Source organism: Bufo gargarizans, chromosome 4 (genome assembly GCF_014858855.1).
Source record: "Bufo gargarizans isolate SCDJY-AF-19 chromosome 4, ASM1485885v1, whole genome shotgun sequence".
In the NCBI taxonomy this organism is placed as follows: domain Eukaryota; kingdom Metazoa; phylum Chordata; class Amphibia; order Anura; family Bufonidae; genus Bufo; species Bufo gargarizans.
This window is the reverse complement of record NC_058083.1, coordinates 194,322,923-194,343,039: the sequence shown is the minus strand read 5'-3', so window position 1 is coordinate 194,343,039 and position 20,117 is coordinate 194,322,923. Positions and strand designations below refer to the sequence as shown.

The following is a 20,117-nucleotide window of genomic DNA, read 5'->3' as shown; positions in this document are numbered from 1 at the left end:
AGTATGCGGATCCTGTTCGTGACGCCAAAAAGAGCGATGCAGTGTCCCAGGGGGTCAGTAGTGTATGCTGGGCTTTGTAGTGCAGATTGACTCACTAACCTGGGATCCACTGTCGTCTTCAATTGGGGCAAATACTGGAACAGGCAGGTATTTAAAAGTTCGTGACGCCAGTGTCAATTAAACGGTGACACGCCGTGTATGGTATTGTAGAAGAATGAAGCAAGCATAGGATAGCCAACAAAAACTGGAACTTTACTGAATATCAGTGAGTATAATACATGGACGCAGTTGGAAGCGCAGTTCCATGAAAGACAGTTGGTTACTATTGGAATACAGCTGGTTCTTGGAAGTACAGAATGGCCGGTCTTAGCAATGTATTATACAGAGTGTTGATTACAGGAGATGCAGTACAGGCGGCTTGCACACTATTCCTGACTGGTCCTGAGACATGTGACTTTCTCTCCAAGGTCTAATGCCCTTTATCTGGCGTACCCTTGAAGCTGTCCTTATCTAGTACCTCCTCTGTTATCTTGAGTACCTCTTGCTTTATCTGATCGGCCTCTGTGATATTCTGTGTCTTGGATGGTGGCTTGCTTATGCTGTTTCAGCTAAACGGATGATGACTCAGGAGGGGAACCTTTTCCTTGGATCCGGAACCCGGTTACAGGGCCTTTACTACCCTCTCCTAGTCGGCAGGCTTCAGGCCTGCTCTGCTCTCACAGGCCCATAGCCTGGCCTTCACTCAGACACAGGATCATTTCTGACCTCTGCTCCCACTGTCTGAACCCTGCTACTACTTCCTGACTGGGCCTTATATAACCTAGGGTTCCCTAGCTCCCTCTAGTGACTCAGAGCTGGAATGACACCCTAGCCGGCCTGCACATGCACCTTTCACAGTAACAGGAAGTACATAGCATTACAGTTAACAAGATGTTTCATACCAACCTCCCCATAAATACAGGGGGAACGACAGTACCCAAGTGACCCTTCTGTAGTGACGGGGTATTACTCTCCCGTACACTACATTATCATATTCTGACACCCATAACTTTTACATTTTTCCTTCGACAGTGCTGTGTACGGACTCATTTTGTGTGCGGCAAGCTGTAGTTTTATTAATGTCACTTTGGGGAACATACAACTTTTTAAATCTAATTCTAGCTGGAGGCAGGGTATAATAGAATAGGAAGTATGGCAGGCCTGAGAGCCTCCAGAAAGCCTCCAGCTGTCATGGCAACTGTTTGGCACCCTGTAATTACATTGTGGGGGTTCTGATCAGAGGAAAGAGGAAGGCCCCTCCTTCTGTCTAATCTCCCAGATACTGTGGTCTCATCATTGGTTTAGGTTGCTGCTCTCTCCCTGCCCTGCATCTCTGCTTCCTCATATAGCATGGACAGCTTCTGTAGCCCAGCCCCAACTATAGGAGGTGTCACAGTGGTCTCCTCCAGGCCATCACTCCCTATGCCAGTGCAGTGACTGGAGAGTGCACCCTTTCTTCCCTCCTGGCACTTCCTGTAGTTGGGACTCCTACTTGATGGTAGTTTGGGATACCATTCATATTGGCGGTTGTATGGGTGCCTGCCAGGAGGTTTAGTAGCGTAATGGCTAGCGTGTGGTGATATAAGGGTCAGTAACCAGGCCAGCTTTAGCACAACAAATGTCCTACTTTACTTGAATGCAAAGTTGTAGTTGTAGTACATCCAACAGTTTGTACACTGTGCAAATCCTTTTCCCAGATGTTTGTGCATGTGTTAGGCAATGTTGGAAACAAAAGCCATCTGGTTACACCATCTTGTGCTAAATTCTCTCTCTTTAGAATCTCTGGCTGGCGACTGTATTCTAGCAATAATTCCTGCAATTCACATGGCGATGTGAAAGTCAAACAATATGACTGTCCAAGTCATTACTGAGGTGTACAGGGTGTCTTAACTTGTTCCCCATACACAGCAGCAGGGTCTGGAAAAGTTTACACAGGTTACCTTCCTGACTGACTCCTCACCATGGCCATACAGAATCATGTCTCTCCATTTCTCTTGCTGTAGCAGAAGTAGGAGATCCCATGGAGATGGAGCCTACAGCTATTAGCCTACAGAAGGGCATGGTGGGAGTTTTACAACTGCTGGAGGGAAGCAGGTTGATCATCCCTGCTTTAAGCTATAGGCCTGAGGAGAGGAGTACATATATTTTTCTTCCTACCCCCTTCAAGCTCTCCCTATAAATATCTAGAACTAGGGGTGGAGTAAGCTCCACAAGAGGGCTGAGCCAAGATAATTTACCCTGGTACTTAATCACAGTAGATTACCAAACAATTAATATACCACCATACTAGGTTACTGCATATGTCCTAAATGAGGCAAATGAGCTTCAAAAGGAATGCCTGGAAGATTGCTTTAAGGCTACTTTTACACTAGCGTTTTTGATGGATCCGGCAGGGTTAAGCAAAAACGCTTCCGTTACTGATAATACAACCATCTGCATCCGTTATGAACGGATCCAGTTGTATTATCTTTGACATAGCCAAGACGGATCCGTCATGAACTCCATTGAAAGTCGGTGGGGGACGGATCCGTTTTCTATTGTGTCAGAATGTGTCAGAGAAAAGGGATCCGTCCCCTTGCATTGTGGGTCATGACGGATCCGTCTTGCTCCGCATCCCATGATGGAAAGAAAACCGCAGCTTTCTGTGGTTTGCTCTCCGGTATGGGAACGCAACCAAATGGAACAAAATGCTTTTTGGAGCATTCCATTCTGTTCAGTTACGTTTTGCTCCCATTGACAATGAATCTCAATACCGGATCTCAATACCGGAAAATAAAAACGCTAGTGTGAAGTAGCCTAACTCATTCTCTCTCTTTGACTTACTGTTATGTCATAGAGTGCTGGCACTTAAGGGCAGGTTTATCAAGACCAGTACTTTCTGCACTGGTCTTGATATCCCCTGCACTACCGGAGGGTACACCGGGCTCACCGCAGGGCTCATCATAAATTAGGTGCATCCTCCAGCAGTCTGTGTGCCTAAACAGAAATCTGCGACAGCTCAGAGATGCTGTAGATTTCTGGCTTCATTTGCACTAGAAAACTGGTGTAAATGAACATAAATTTGTCTCAGCTGTTGGCTACGCCCCTTTCCCTTCCTTACCGCTTCCCATTTTAAAAGAGTGGCGAGGGAAGCGTAAAAGAAATCAAGAAGTTGCATTTAAAAAGTCACAAACACACAGCTTGCTATTTATTTTCCCGACCGACGAATGTAAATTTACGTTGATGGTTGGGCATTTAAAAATGGGTTCCTGCTGTTTAAAACAGGACGTGGTCAAATGTGACCATGGCATCTAGGAAGTGAAAGACCGGGAGCGTATGTGCGGGGGAGCCAGAGTGTGTCTGCGGCAGCCCTTGTACGCAGGAATGATACAGAGCTGCCACACATTAGTTCCTATGGGGAGTGTAATTCTAATGCATTGGAGTCTATGAAAGAAGCAATCTAATAATTGCTTGCTATAGTTCCCTAGGGGATCTTTTAAAAAGTGTAAAAAATAAAATAAAATATGTTTTTAAAAATATAAAAAAATATATAAAAATTCAAATCAACCCCCTTTCCCCAAAATAAAAATAAAAACACATAACGATTAAAAACACATAACGATTAAAAAAAATTAATGGGCATAGCCATGCACTATTAAAATATAAAAATATTTATCCCATATGGCAGACTGCGAAACGGAAAAAAGTAGAAACGGCCTATTCACCATTTTTTTGGTTGCTACACCTCCTACAAAAAATTGAACAAAAAGTGATTGAAAAGTCATACACACCCCATGGTATCAATGAAAAGTACAGATTGTTGCACGCAAAAAATGAGCTGGGAGTAAAAAATGAAAATGGAAAATCACCCGGTCTTGAAAGGGTTAATGCTTTTGCAGCAATAGAACATTATGGCCATGGGGTGGGTTCAGTAGCCATCTCTTGTGGGGGCTAGCTGTAATATACAACAGGCACCCAGGTCTCGCTGCCAGGATTGGAGATAATGATCCTGGCAGTTTAACCTCTCTGATGCTGAGTTCCCTCAGTCCTCCAACTTCCACCCAGGAATGCAATTGCAAGGTGCCAAATATTTGGCATTGTTGCCAGGGACCTTTTTAAGTGTTAAAAAGGGTACAAGTGTAAAAAATATCTAATTGGTATTGCAATCCCCCGATCAATTAAAATATTCCATTATTTTAAACAGCATGGTGAACACCTTTAAAAAAAAACAATGCTATAATTGTTGATTTTTGATCACCTCCCCAAAAAAATAGAATAGAAAATTATTGTAACGTCTCTTGTATCCAACAGTCTATCAATAAAAACTACAGTAGCCTTCACACAGCAACGTCAGCAATAAAATAAAACCATTATCTATGGGTGTCAAAATATGGATACTAGGGATGAGCGAATAGACTCCGGATGAAACGTCCAAAGTTGATTTGCATAAAAATTTGTTCTAATACTGTATAGAGCGAGCGCTCCGTACAGTATTAGAATATATTGGCTCCGATGAGTTATTACTTCGCAAAGTCTTGCCAGACTTCGGGTAATAACTTCAGAAATTAATTTCTACTGTTAAAAACCCTTTACTGAACTCGGATTCGGTTCCAAGTGGTAACTTCAGCTCATAGTAGGCAATACATTCTAATACTGTACAGAGCACTCGCGAATCGACTTATGGATATTTCATCCGAAGCCGATTCACTCATCCCTAATGGCTACGTAAAGCAATCTTTTTAAAAAAAAATAAAAAATCTAGCCACATGTCAGAACTTTGGTCTCAAAACCTGAATGTCCACCAATCAATATGTAATAAGTTAGGTGCATCTCTGCCCCTCTGTGTGCCAGAAGCTCAAATGTATGCCAGCTAGTGGAGGATGCCCGCACCTTCACTAATGGTGGCGAGAAGCTCAAAAAGTCACAAATAACGGCACAAATATACGGTGTGCCATAATGTGCGACTTTGTTACTCTATAATAGTTGCGTATTGATGGAGGTTTGATAAATCCCCTCCATTATCTAAATATATTTTTTTTTTTATGAGAGTTACTCTTTAAATAGGACCTGTCACCTCTCCTGAAATCTGTTGTAGTAACCTGCATTTCCAATGTAATAACATTTCTGGAGCATCTATTCTTATGACTCTATGATTCCTGCTAGAAATTATGAATTAATCGCTATCAGTTTGCCATGAAGGTCTAGATGTTAATAGTTGGGGATGTTTCCCTGCCTAGTCTGACACTATCCAATCAGTGCTGCCAGTGTCAGACTGTACAGGGAACACACCCCATCCCCCCAACTGGTAAGGCTGAGTTCACACTTCAGTTATCTGGTCAGTTACTTCCAGGGGCTGATTGGCCATAGACCCTACAGGGAAATAATCCAGTGGGCCGATGCCCCAGGGGGGCAACCCAAGTCCTCCTCTCTACCGCTGACCAAGTACAAAATTAGCTCTCAACGGTAATTAATGCTGTGAGAATCAGGTACTCAGGTACCCAGCCAGAGGCCGCACATGCCCTCCTGAATTCAATTAAAACCTGGATCTCACCTCTTAAGCCCCCTGCTCCATAGACAACTGAAGGAGGATGACAGAATATGGCAGCTATTGATGGCCACCACAGAGGGTTAGCATTTGGGGCAGTGTATTGTGCTACACTGTGTTATTTGGTTCTGTTGAGATGGTATTTTGCACTTGGCATTGTTGACCCTGCCTTCTTGTGTTGCCCCACCTTCAGTTAATTTGGACCTCCCTACAGTTTTAGTTTCTTTTCCAGGGCCACTTTAAGTTTCCAGTCCGCCCCTGGTTATATCCATCAGTTATCGTAAGCCTAAACCATTAGTGAAGCCTACTCAGAGATGAGGTAGAATGGGAAGATTTGCACCTGTTCTGTGTTTTTTGACCCGCACTTGATTTTCGCTCAGGAAATAACTGTGCCCCCCGGAGATTTACTAAATTCTGGCATAGCACATGGGTACCCTGTAACCATGTACTATGCCAGTATTAGCTGAGTGGAGCGGGCTCCTGCTTCTGCCTGCTTCGCTAAGCTAAAAGCCCACATGCAGGGGGGTACAGGCAGCAATGTGTGTTCCTGCCCGTACTCTGTGTGCTGCGGCCCCATTCATAAAGTGTAGACTCCCTACTCCATACACTGCTGAGAAGTCAGTGATGTGGAGAATAGCAAATTTAAAGCGAGCAGGGAGAGGTGCGCTTTAGGGGGGGATATTTCTAGTAAAAATGCAAAATCAATAAATAAATACATTAAAAAAAATATTACGGCATTTGGAATATTTACAAAAAACACGTTTGTGTTCAAGAGGCCTAAAAGTTGTTATTCTTTAGGCTCCATTCACACATCCGCAAATGGGTCCGCATCCGTTCTGCAATTTTGCGGAACGGGTGCGGACCCATTCATTTTCTATAGGGATGGAATGGATGCGGACTGAACACAGTGTGCTGTCCGAACCCGATCTTCGGGTCCGCAGCTCCGCAAAAGATAGAACATGTCCTATTCTTGTCCACAGCTTGCGGACAAGAATAGGCATTTCTATAGGGGTGCCGGGCGGGTGTGTTGCGGATCCGCAATTTGCAGACGTGTGAATGGAGTCTTAAGGGCTCGTTCACGCGCCCGTGCCTTTTTTTTGGGGTCCGCAAAACACGGATGGCGCCCGTGTGCCCGCAATTTGAGGCCTATTATAGAAATGCCTATTCTTGTCCGCAAAACGGACAAGAATAGGACAGCACTAACATTTTTTGCTGGGCCACGGAACGGAGCAACGGATGCGGACAGCACACAGAGTGCACGAGTTTGACAAAGGCACTTGCATGTGCCGAAACGCGCGTCACCTCTATTTATGAGTGGCGAATAAAATACTGATAACTAAATCGCAAGGAGTGCCGGTTCTTTCTGCTAATCAAGTACCTGGGGGACACCCGCGGACCGTGCACCCACAACAGCAGTGCCGCCCGACATTTATTATCAAGCACACAGAGTGCTGTCCGCATCTTTTGCGGACCCATTGAAATGAATGATCCTGTATACAGGCGTATGCGGAACACAGAAAACGGCCCGTATATGGTACACAAAATACGTTCATGTGAACGAGTCCTAAGGCTACATACACACGAACGTTGTTTGTTTCCGTGTCCGTTCCTTTTTTTGCGGATAGGATGCGGACCCATTGATTTCAATGGGTCCACAAAAAATGCGGACAGCACACTGTTTGCTGTCCGCATCAGTATGTTCATTCCGTAGCCCCGCAAAAAAAATAGAACATTTCCTATTCTTCCGTTTTAGGCATTGTTATAATGGATCCAAAAAAAAAAAAAAAAATGGCATACGGATATCATACTTTTTTTTTTTTGCGGATCCGCTACATGCACATACGGTCGTGTGCATGTAGCCTAATACTGAAGTATGTACTCACAGATTCCCTTTAATTGGTTTTCAGGTGATTTTAGGAGGTGGGCGAAAATACATGACTCCAAAGGGAACCAAAGATCCTGAATACCCAAGTAATTCTACACAGAATGGGCTTAGAAAAGATGGAAGGAACCTCATAAATGAATGGCTCAGCAAATATGAGGTAGGTTCACAAACCAGTGGATAAAATAGTCTATGGCCGCTTTCACACAAGAGAGTTGTACACTCCGGACTCGGAACGTGAGTATAAGGCCTCATGCACACGATCGTTGTTCTGGTCCGCGACCGAGCAGCAGTTTTTGTTTCTTGGGTGTGGACCCATTCACTTCAATGGGGCCGCAAAAGATGCGTACAGCACTCAGTGTGCTGTCTGCATCCGTTCCTCTGTACCCTGGCCCCGCAAAACAAAATAACATGTCCTATTCTTGTCCGTTTTGCGCACAAGAATAGGCATTTCTACAATGGGCCGCCTGTTCCGTTCCGCAAATTGGGGAAGGCACACGGGCGGCTTCCGTGTTTTGCGGATCCGCAATTTGCGGACCGCAATAAATGGAACAGTCGTGTGCATGAGGCCTAACACAGTTCCTGTTCTGAACTTCCAGCGCTGCCGGGGTCGCATAGCATTATATTGATTTATGATGCTATGTAACCCTTAGAAGTATGGAATGTATTGGATAACACTGATTACTTGACCCCCCATAAATATGTATGCAAAACCGAGTGCATGCGTTAATTCAGTAGGGGGTCAAGGCAGGAGGAAAACTCACTGACAATACTTACTGAAGCATCTTCTTGATGAACAAGAGTCTCAGAGATATTGATCTGGCATGCCCAATCCTTGGTCCCTCCAATTTTTGCCATGGATGGATAGCTTTGGCCTTGAAGGCTATAAGATTATGCCCCCTTCCCAGTTGGCATAAAAAAATTGCAAACTGTGGGACTGTTTATTACACCATTGTGACTAAATTTAGTTGCAATTAGTGTTCTTATACCACCCTCACCGCTTTCTGAAAAGGACAACTGGCGAGGGCGTAGATTTCAATCAGGAGCACGGACTGCAGGAGGATGTGGGAGCCCAGCGCCTTAATCCATGCATCACTTGATGTCACACATGTAGTCCAAGGGTTAGGGTACTTTTAAACGTACAGATGATCTGGAAAATTATCGGGGATGAGCGTTTTTGTAAATGCGTGTGAAAAAAGTGTGAAAGGTGCCAGCAATCACCCGATGAACAAGCAAATGTTTGTTCATTGGGTGATCATTCCCATGCTGCAGATGGTGCTGTCTAAACAGGGATCTGCCGCCCAGGATTAATGATTCTTTATGGGAAAAGTGATTGCTGTATCGATCGATTGTTTCCGTACAGCGGAGGTGATTGCTGCATGTAAATGAGTCCCTCATCTCCGCTGATGATCTGTGATCTGACAGGTATCAGGAGCATCTGCTTTGTTTCTACTAATCTGTATGTAGTAAAAGGACCCTTAGCTTTGATTGGCTAATGGGGTGAAAAGCAGCAAATCATTGAGTATTAAGGACCCAGTGTAAGGCCAATGACTAACCGCTCCATATTACTGTTTCAGGGCGCTCAGTATGTGTGGAATAAAGAGCAGCTGAATCGGATTAATGAGACCAATGCTACTTATATAATGGGTATGGAGCTATGACTACCAAATAAAATGTAAACTGAAATAAAATATGCACATACCTTATAAAATGGAAGTCCGAAACATTTGTGGATCTGCCTTCTGTTCTTATAAGTGAACAAATATTCCTTAAATACCAAAATCTTCTCCTGTCCTTGCTCCATGAGAACTGAAAGACTGCATCATTGGGTATTGCAGGTATTTTTGAACCAGGGGATATGAAATACGAGTTAAACCGTAATGATTCCTCTGACCCTTCTATCGTGGAGTTGACGGAAAAAGCCATTCGGATCCTGGGAAGAAATCCTAATGGATTCTACCTCTTTGTGGAAGATAAGTCTTCTTCATATTCTGCATCTCTTTGTATAAAATCAAGCTTTTTACTCTTGATTTACTATGCACCAGTGAAACCTTGGTATATGGCATAGTGATGTATAGTCTGTCCTTTTACATTTTAGTCATTGTTAATTTTGTTCTATTTTCTTAACTTTTGAAATGATAAATTATCGTATTTGTCTTGTTTTCAAAATCATGTTTATTGGGGAATTATACCCTTTTGAATGGGAATTTATTATAACCTCACTTTTAGGTCAAAAATTCTGGTCTGATATTGAGTAATATTGAGGTCATTTATCAAACTGGTGTAAAGTAGAACTGGCTTAGTTGCCCATAACAACCAATCAGATTCCACCTTTTATTTTTGACAGCTCCTTTGGAAAATGAAAGGTGGAATCTTATATTGAACCGAGCACCATTTTTTGATACAACTTCCAAACTCTAAAGATTTAGTCTAAAGGTGATCAAAATAGTCTGAAAAGATGTTGGATGTGTTTTAAATTTTCGTCCGATACTTGTTCAAAGAAAGATTGTTCATGGATATTGTGAGACTGGAGTACCAGAGGATCCTCCGATGGGACAAGGCTCTTATACCATAGTGGGCCTAAAGATCCAGAATAAAACATTTGGAGCCAATAACTTGCCATTAGGGTCTATTTTTTAAATTAAAGTCTATTATCTATTTGTTGATGATAAGGAATTTGGGCCCCAAGAGTATTTTCCTCTCGTGAACCCAAGAAACCCAGTCTGAGTCTATCTATCTATCTATCTATCTATCTTAAATGTATCTATCTGTCTTTCTGTCTGCTTATCTATCTACAAGCCCAATTCCCCCAAAATTGAGATATTGTGTAAAATGTCAAAAGCTGAGCAGCTGCCATAGCTGCCAAGTGCCTTCTGTTTTACACAGCAGACATCGAGAAGCATTATGACTATAGAGTAATGAAACCCCAGAGCACTGCATTCCCTGGGTCTGAATGGCTCCCCCAAGCCAAGAATGAGGGTTCTGTTTGGTTGCTAGGGCAGACTCGGCCTTCTGAAGGCTCTGAGGCCTGCCTCATCGAAGTTCCTATGGAGCCCCACCTGCAGGAGAGCCCCATAGGAACACAGTGAATTTCTTTGGCTGCAGTGTTAAATCATTGCAGTTTATCGCAGAAACAGACATTTAAGTCCCCTAGGGGACCTACTGAAGTGCTTATGCCGCTGTACAGATCACTAGTGAGACCTCACTTGGAGTATTGTGCGCAGTACTGGAGGCCATATCTCCAGAAGGATATAGATACTCTAGAGAGAGTTCAGAGAAGAGCTACTAAACTAGTACATGGATTGCAGGATAAAACTTACCAGGAAAGGTTAAAAGACCTTAATATGTATAGCTTGGAAGAAAGAAGAAACCGAGGGGATATGATAGAAACTTTTAAATACATAAAGGGAATCAACTCGGTAAAGGAGGAGAGCATATTTAAAAGAAGAAAAACTACCACAAGAGGACACAGTTTTAAATTAGAGGGGCAAAGGTTTAAAAGTAATATAAGAAAGTATTACTTTACTGAGAGGGTAGTGGATGCATGGAATAGCCTTCCTGCAGAAGTGGTAGCTGCAAATACAGTGAAGGAGTTTAAGCATGCATGGGATAGGCATAAGGCCATCCTTCATATAAGATAGGGCCGGGGCTATTCATAGGATTCAGATATATTGGGCAGACTAGATGGGCCAAATGGTTCTTATCTGCCGACACATTCTATGTTTCTATGTTTCTATGTTACTGTAAGTGTAAAAAAGTCATATTTTCTCCATATTAAAAATAAACAAAATAAAAAATAAAAATTATAGGCATCACTGTGTTCCAAAATACCCAAACTATTATGTATTACACTGCCTGTCCAAAAAAAAAGTTGCCACCCAAAAAAAAGGTCACACACTCTAATATTTCATTGGACCACCTTTATCTTTGATTACGGCATGCAGAAGCTTCTGCAATGTCACTAGATTTATTTCCATCCAGTGTTGCATTAATTTTTCACCAAGATCTTGCATTGATGATGGTAGAGTCTGACTGCTGCGCAAAGCCTTCTCTAGCACATCCCAAATATTCTCAATGTGGTTAAGGTCTGGACTCTGTGGTGGCCAATCTATGCGTGAAAATGATGTCTTATGCTACCTGAACTACTCTTTCACAATTTGAGCCCGATGAATCCTGGCATTGTCATCTTGGAATATGCCCTTGCCATCAGGGAAGAAAAAATCCATTGATGGAATAACCTGGTCATTCAGTATGTTCAGGTAGTCAGCTGACCTAATTCTTGGAGCACATACTGTTGCTGAACCTAGACCTGACCAACTGCAGCAACCCCATATCATAGCAATGCCCCCACAGGCTTGTACAGTAGGCACTAGGCATTATGGGTGCATCACTTCATCTGCCTCTCTTCTTACCCTGACGCACCCATCACTCTGGAACAGGGTAAATCTGGACTCATCAGACCACATGACCTTCTTCTATTGCTCCAGAGTCCAATCTTCATGCTCCCTAGCAAATTGAATCCTTTTTATCTGGTTTGCCTCACTGATTAGTGGTCTTCTTACTTCTACACAGCTGTTCAGTCCCTATCCCTTGAGTTCCCTTCCATTGTGCGTGTGAAAATGCTCTTACTTTCACTATTAAACATAGCCCTGAGTTCTACTGTTGTTTTTCTTCGATTTGATTTCACCAAATGTTTAAGTGATCGACGATCACAATCATTCAGGATTTTTTCCTGCCACATTTCTTCCTCGAATACAATGGGTCCCCACTATCCTTCCTTTTTTTTATAATAATGCGTTGGACAGTTCTTAACCCAATTTTAGTAGTTTCTGCAATCTCCTTAGATGTTTTCTATGCTCGATGCATACACATGATTTGACCCTTCTCAAACAGACTAACATCTTTTCCACGACCACGAGATGTGTCTTTCAACATGGTTATTTAAGAAATTGCACCAGTTGGGGTTAAATAACTTGTTGCCAGCTGAAAGATAATCGCACATGCAGTAATTATCCAATAGGGGGCTCATACTATTTGCTTAGTTAAATCCAGGTGGCAGGCAGTGTATAATGTATTCATTCTATGCGGTGAATGCTGAATGTAAAAAAAATAAATAAATGGGTTATTCACAGATTTTTTTTTTTTATCACATAACCTCCTATACAAAATTGAACAAAATGTGATAAAAAACTCATACTCCAAAATGGACGCAAATATAAAAAAGCTATGGGTGTTAGAATATGGAGATGCAAAGAAAAAATAATTTTAAAAAAAGTTTTTTTTTCAATATTAAAACAAGAAAAACTTTGTGAATATGGTATCGCTGTAATAATATTGACCCACAGAATGGCGGAAACAGATCAGTTTTACCACATAAGAAACGCTGTAAAAGCGACCAAATTAAACTTTTTCAATTTTGAAATTGCACATTTTATTTCAATTCTACCTCATTTCTTTTTTAATTGGAATGTTTCTTTAGGCCCAAGTGATTTTTCATTTTAATATTTAAATCGTTGCCTTCTCTGACCCATTCTCTGAGCCATTTTTAAAAAAAATGTTCCCCTCACATGGCCATGTGACAGCTTTTTGTGCTACAAGTTTTACTTTCAAATGGTAGTGTTTTGAATTGCATACAATGTAGTGGGAAGCTGGAAAAAAATCCAAATGAGGTAAAATTTAAAAAGTTTGATGTGGTCGCTTTTATAGCGTTTCTTATGTGGTAAAACTGATCTGTTTCCTCCATTCTGCAGGTCAGTATTATTACAGTGATATATTGATAAAGTTTTTCTTGTTTTAATATTGAAAAAAAAAAGAATATAAAAATGTGTTTCTTTTCTTTGTATCTCCATATTCTAACATCCATAGCTTTTTTATATTTGCATCCATTTTGGAGCATTTGTTTTTTTATCACATTTTATTCAATTTTGTATAGGAGGTTATGTGATAAAAAAATTCTGTAAATCAGCATTTTTAAAAAAAAAAATTACATTACAGCATTCATGGCATAGAATGCATACATTATAATAGTTTGTGCATTTTGGGATACAGTGATGCCTATAATTTTGTTTTTCTCTACATGCATGGTAGGCCACTATAACACAAAGATATAATATCACCATTTATGCTTATAAACTAACACATATTACTAGTGTATTTCTAACCATACATTGTGTTTGTGAATAAAGAAGTATTATGTAGATTAGCTTTCTGAGCAGATCTTAGTGTGGTAATAGTATATGATAGCTATAGTACATAGTATATGATCTGTAGATGCTAGGAAAAAGCTCTGCCCTCAGAATGTCTAGTCCTGTCAATCAAGGGGAGGGGGAGTGTTACAAAGCAGTGCTGAAAGGATTCAGCCCCGCCTCCTTTTGCGCGAACATCATCTCATTTACATATCAATAAAAACAAGGCAGCTGTTTGTCGTACAGACAAAAAAAGGTATTGTTTTATTTAGCATGATCAACCCTACCAGCCAGTATGTCTGGTTTAATACTGTTGATCCTGGTGACAGAGCTGCTTGAAGAATTTGTTATATTGTTATATTTGTGTTTTGCTGTTTGTCTGTGGATAGTATTGCATCCAAGTAAAAGAACGAATGTGTTCACTTGCCATCTAATGATTTATAAATTTGGAACAAAGCTAAACTTTGATGGGTCTGGTAAGTGCTTCTTCTACTTTGATGTTATACGTGAACAGATAACGAACAGAGCAGCTCCAGCCTGTGATCACTAACTCCATATTGGTGAGAACTAAATAATGGTTGCGACAGTGCAGACTAGTTTTGGGCGAGCATGCTCGGCTGAACACCATTTTGACTAGAGAGAGCATCGCGATGCTCGGCACATCGCGGTGTGTTCAAGTGAGATGCTCAAATCTCCTCCCCGCAAGTTTGTTGGCTGCTGCGCAGTAAATAAATGCGCAGGAAAGTACTGGCACTCACTGTAATGCCATAGCCATGTTGGTTACTGGCATTACAGTGATTGGCTGTCTGGAACGCGTATAGCTGTATAGCACCCGATGACACATGGTTCGGCTCAGTCTTAGTCAGGACGAGCTGCAGCAGAAGGGACAGATAGTGTAGGGACAGAAATTATATATATATTTTTTTAGGCAGGGTTTAGTGTTGAAAGGTCCAAAAAGTCCTTTTAAGGACTATTGTGTTATCTGGCTGCAATACGTATTATCAGTGGAACCTGCGCTAAATTGCGTGCAATTGTTTGGCTACTGCTGACAGCAACATTACCTGTGCTACATCTCCTGTATAACGTTTGCGCATCCTAAATATCTGTGACATTCAGTGTAATTTATTTGCGCATACACTTACAAAACCTGTGCTACTGTACATGTGACATACTTGCAAGCATGTACAGACGTGGACAAAATTGTTGGTACCCTTTGGTCAATGAAAGAAAAAGTCACAATGGTCACAGAAATAACTTTAATCTGACAAAAGTAATAATAAATTAAAATTCTATAAATGTTAACCAATGAAAGTCAGACATTGTTTTTCAACCATGCTTCAACAGAATTATGTAAAAAAATAAACTCATGAAACAGGCATGGACAAAAATGATGGTACCCCTAACTTAATATTTTGTTGCGCAACCTTTTGAGGCAATCACTGCAATCAAACGCTTCCTGTAACTGTCAATGAGACATCTGCACCTCTCAGCAGGTATTTTGGCCCACTCCTCATGAGCAAACTGCTCCAGTTGTGTCCGGTTTGAAGGGTGCCTTTTCCAGACTGCATGTTTCAGCTCCTTCCAAAGATGCTCAATAGGATTGAGGTCAGGGCTCATAGAAGGCCACTTTAGAATAGTCCAATTTTTTCCTCTTAGCCATTCTTGGGTGTTTTTAGCGGTGTGTTTTGGGTCATTGTCCTGTTGCAAGACCCATGACCTGCGACTGAGACCAAGCTTTCTGACACTGGCTAGTACATTTCTCTCTAGAATTCCTTGATAGTCTTGAGATTTCATTGTACCCTGCACAGATTCAAGACACCCTGTGCCAGACGCAGCAAAGCAGCCCCAGAACATAACAGAGCCTCCTCCATGTTTCACAGTAGGGACAGTGTTCTTTTCTTGATATGCTTCATTTTTTCGTCTGTGAACATACAGCTGATGTGCCTTGGCAAAAACTTCGATTTTTGTCTCATCTGTCCACAGGACATTCTCCCAGAAGCTTTGTGGCTTGTCAACATGTAGTTTGGCATATTCCAGTCTTGCTTTTTTATGATTCGTTTTCAACAATGGTGTCCTCCTTGGTCGTCTCCCATGTAGTCCACTTTGGCTCAAACAACGACGGATGGTGCGATCTGACACTGATGTTCCTTGAGCATGAAGTTCACCTTGAATCTCTTTAGAAGTCTTTCTAGGCTCTTTTGTTACCATTCGGATTATCCGTCTCTTAGATTTGTCATCAATTTTCCTCCTGCGGCCACGTCCAGGGAGGTTGGCTACAGTCCCATGGATCTTAAACTTATGAATAATATGTGCAACTGTACTCACAGGAACATCTAGTTGCTTGGAGATGGTCTTATAGCCTTTACCTTTAACATGCTTGTCTATAATTTTCTTTCTGATCTCTTGAGACAGCTCTTTCCTTTGCTTCCTCTGGTCCATGTCGAGTGTGGTACACACCATATCACCAAACAACACAGTGATTACCTGGAGCCATATATATAGGCCCAATGGCTGATTACAAGGTTGTAGACACCTGTGATGCTAATTAGTGGACACACCTTGAATTAACATGTCCCTTTGGTCACATTATGTTCTGTGTTTTCTAGGGGTACCATCATTTTTGTTTCATGAGTTTATTTTTTTACATAATTCTGTTGAAGCATGGTTGAAAAACAATGTCTGACTTTCATTGGTTAACATTTATAGAATTTTAATTTATTATTACTTTTGTCAGATTAAAGTTATTTCTGTGACCATTGTGACTTTTTCTTTCATTGACCAAAGGGTACCAACAATTTTGTCCACGTCTGTATACCCTTTAATATGCTCAAGGCGAGCAGTAAAGGACGGGGACGTGGCCATGGCCGTGCTGCTGATGGTGCACGCAGAGGCCGTGGCCCTGGGCACGGTGAAACTGTGCCTGCTTCCAGAGCACATGAAACACTCATTCACGATACCTAGCTTCATTTCCCAGTTGTCACACCAGTGCGACCAGGTGGTTGGTTGGATTGCAGCAGATAATGCTTCCAGTCTGTTAAGCACCACCCTATCTTCCACAAAGTCCAGTCTCTGTAGCCAAGAGTCTGGTCAACAGAATCCTTACCCTGATCCTCCTTCCTCCCACCATGGAGAGTCTTGGAAAACAAGTGATCCCACACTCGGATATTTCGAGGAGTTCTTTTCATCGCCATTCCTTCATTTGGGCCTCTCGCCAAGCCCACTTAAAGAGGGACATGAGATGATCTTGTGCACTGATTCCCAAACTCTTGAGCATCCACAGGCAGACGAAGATGACGGTGGGGAACGGCAATTAGTGTTTCACAAGGTGGATTATGATGAGACATAGTTGCCAATAAGTCAACGGCAATTAGGGTCTCAAGAAGTTGATGATGAGACACAGTAGTTAATAAGTGAGATTCTTGTTAGGTCAACAAGTCAGCAGGATGACCAGAGTGAGGAAGTGGAAGAGGAGGTGGTGGACGATGAAATCACTGACCCAATCTGGGAAGGTGGCAAGCTGAGCGAGGACAGCAGTACAGAGGGGGAGGGATCCGCAGCACCACAACAGGCTGGAAGAGGCGGTGAGGTGGCAAAAGGGAGAAGGAGGGCCACACCAAACAGGCCCGCAACTATTCCCTGAAGCACCTCCTTGGGGCAATCTCTCTTGCCAAGAGGTAGGTGTTCCACAGTCTGGCGCTTTTTTGAGGAAAGTGCGAACGATAAAAGAATTGTCAATTGCAACCTGTGCCGTACCAAAATGATCAGGGGCGTGAACACTAGCAACCTCACCACCACCAGCATGATCCGCCACATGGCATTAAAGAACCCTAATAGCTGGGCTGAACGCCTGGGTCCACAATCAGTGTCTGCGGGTCACACCACTGCCTCCACTTTCCGTGTGTTACGTGCTGGCCAATTTCCTGTCCAAGACGTAGGCCCGGATGCCTCCCACCCTGCACCTGGACCTTCGCAAGCACCATAAGCTAGCACATCCTCTTCTGTGTCCCAGCACAGTGTACAGATGTCCATACCACAGGCCTTTGAACAAAAGCACAAATACCAAGCCACCCACCAACAGGCCATAGCACTAAATGCACACCTTTCCAAATTGCTGGCCCTGGAAATGTTGCCATTTAGGCTTCTGGACACTGAGGCTTTCCACAGCCTGATGGCAGCTGCCATCCCTCGTTACTCAGTCCCCAGCCGCCACTATTTTTCACGGTGTGCCGTCCCCGCCTTACACCAGCATGTGTCCCTTATCATCACCCGTGCACTGACCAACACAGTTATTGGGAAGGTCCACTTAACCACTGACACATGGACAAGTGCTCTTGGCCAGGGACGCTACATTTCCTTGACGGCACACTGGGTGAACGTTGTGGAGGCTAGGAACGAGTGGTACCCTGGGATGGCCCAGGTGCTACCGACGCCAAGGATTGTGGCCCCTACTTCCAGCAGGATTTTCGCCACCACCTACATTAGTGGCTGTAACCCTCACCCCCTTCTCCTCCTCCACTTCCACCTCTAAATTCTCATCTTGCAGCACCAGTCAGCCATCAGTCAGTAGCTGGAAGCAGTGTAGCACTGCAGCGGGGAAGCGGTAACAGGCCGTGCTGAAACTTATTTGTTTAGGTGACAAACAGCACACCGCCACAGAGCTGTGGCAGGGTATAAGGGACCAGACTGAGCTGTGGCTCTCGCCACTCAACCTACAACCAGGCATGGTTGTGTCTGATAATGGCCGTAACTTGGTGGCGGCTTTGGAGCTCGGCAAGCTCACACACATCCCATGCTTAGCCCACGTCTTCAACTTAGTGGTTCAGCAGTTTCTCAAAACCTACCCCAATTTGCCTGAGCTATTGGTGAAGGTGCGCCGCGTGTGTGCCCATTTCGGAAAGTCATCTACAGCTGCCGCCGGTCTGAGAATGCTGCAGCAGCGCTTAAAATTGCCAGCTCACTGATATGTTGTGCGACGTGAGCACAGGCAGCACGGGCATGTTGGCCAGGATTTTCGAGCAGCAGAGGGCAGTAGTGGAATACCAACTGCGACATGGTCGTCGCCTTTCCAGTCAGCTTCCGCTCTTCACAAGCGATGAGTGGGCATGGATGTCTGACCTCTGTGAGGTTTTATGCAACTCTGAGGGATCAACACAGATGGTGAGCGGCGATGCCGCTATTATCAGTGTAACCATCCCACTTCTGTGTCTACTGAAACGCTTGCTGCTCACAACGAAGGTGGACGTTTTGCATCTGGAAGAGGTGGAAATTGGGGAAGACAGCACACAGGGTGATAGCCAGACCACCCTCAGTTCATCTTCTCAGCCTGAATTGGATGATGATGAGAAGGAGGAGCAGGAGACGGTTGCCTCCGCTACAGAGGGTAGTACCCATAGCAGGTTTATTCCATATGTTCAGCGTGGATGTGCTGAAGAGGAAGAAGAGGATGAGAAGATTAAGAGTCACCCTCCTGATGACAGCGAAGTCTTGTCTGTTGGGACACATGTCTGACTTTATGTTATGCTGCCTTTCCCTTGACCCTTGCGTTATACGCATTTTGGCCAACACTGATTAGTGGTTGTTCACTCTTCTCGACCCCCGCTACAAAGAGAACTTCTCTTCTCTCATTCCTGTGGTGGAGAAGACAAGCAAAATGGTGCAATACCAGAAGGTCCTTGTGGAAAAATTGCTCCAAAAATTTCCAGCTGACAATGCTGGCGGCAGAGTACGTTGTTCCTTGGGCAACCGAGGAGGGGAGACGAGGGGAACACACAGCAGTTCCAACAGAGGCAGGGCAGCACTCTCCAAGGCCTGGGACAGTTTCATGACACCCTGATGCGCAGCCTAGTGTCACAAGGAGGGAAAAGTTTTGGAAGATGGTGAAGAAGTACGTAGCAGACCGTGTCAGCGTCCTCAGGGATTCCTCTGTGCCTTGCAACTATTAGGTGTCCAAGCTGGACATGTGGCACGAACTGGCTCTCTACACCTTGGAGGTGCTGGCCTGCCCTGCCGCCAGCATTTTGTCACAACGGGTATTTAGTGCTGCTGGGGGCATAATAACTGATAAGCGCATCCACCTGTCAACTAACAATGCTGACAGGTTGACTTTTATAAAAATGAACAAGGCCTGGATTGCCTTTGTCTTCTCTACTCCACCAGAGGAAAGCGGCTGAACATAAAGGCACTTTAAATGTGGCTTTTATGGTGTATTTAATACACTGTATTCCCATGCACCCCTTCCACCACAAAATAGGGTATATAGTTCAATCTTCCTTTTCTCGTCCTCCTCCTCCATCATATCAACATGCTTATTAGGGTGCCCTCGCTCCTAATGTTTTAGAGGGTCAGCTCAGCAGCAGACCCTCACCCCTACTGTTTTAGAGGTTCACCAGCAGGCCCTCGCCCATAATGTTTTAGATGGTCAGATCAGCAGCAGGCCCTCGTCCCTAGTGCTTTAGATGGTCAGCTCAGCAGCAGGCCCTCACCCATA

At 43.4% G+C, this 20,117-nt stretch overlaps 1 protein-coding gene across 1 annotated transcript in view; it reads left to right on the top strand.

Annotated features, from left to right (window-relative positions):
• Positions 1-20,117, top strand: part of ALPI (alkaline phosphatase, intestinal) — a 53,485-nt gene that overhangs the window by 17,076 nt on the left and 16,292 nt on the right. Inside the window, exons 5-7 of the mRNA XM_044291076.1 lie at positions 7,471-7,605; positions 9,023-9,092; positions 9,284-9,416. Of these exons, the coding sequence (XP_044147011.1) occupies positions 7,471-7,605; positions 9,023-9,092; positions 9,284-9,416 (338 nt within the window). The remainder of the gene's footprint in view (positions 1-7,470; positions 7,606-9,022; positions 9,093-9,283; positions 9,417-20,117) is intronic.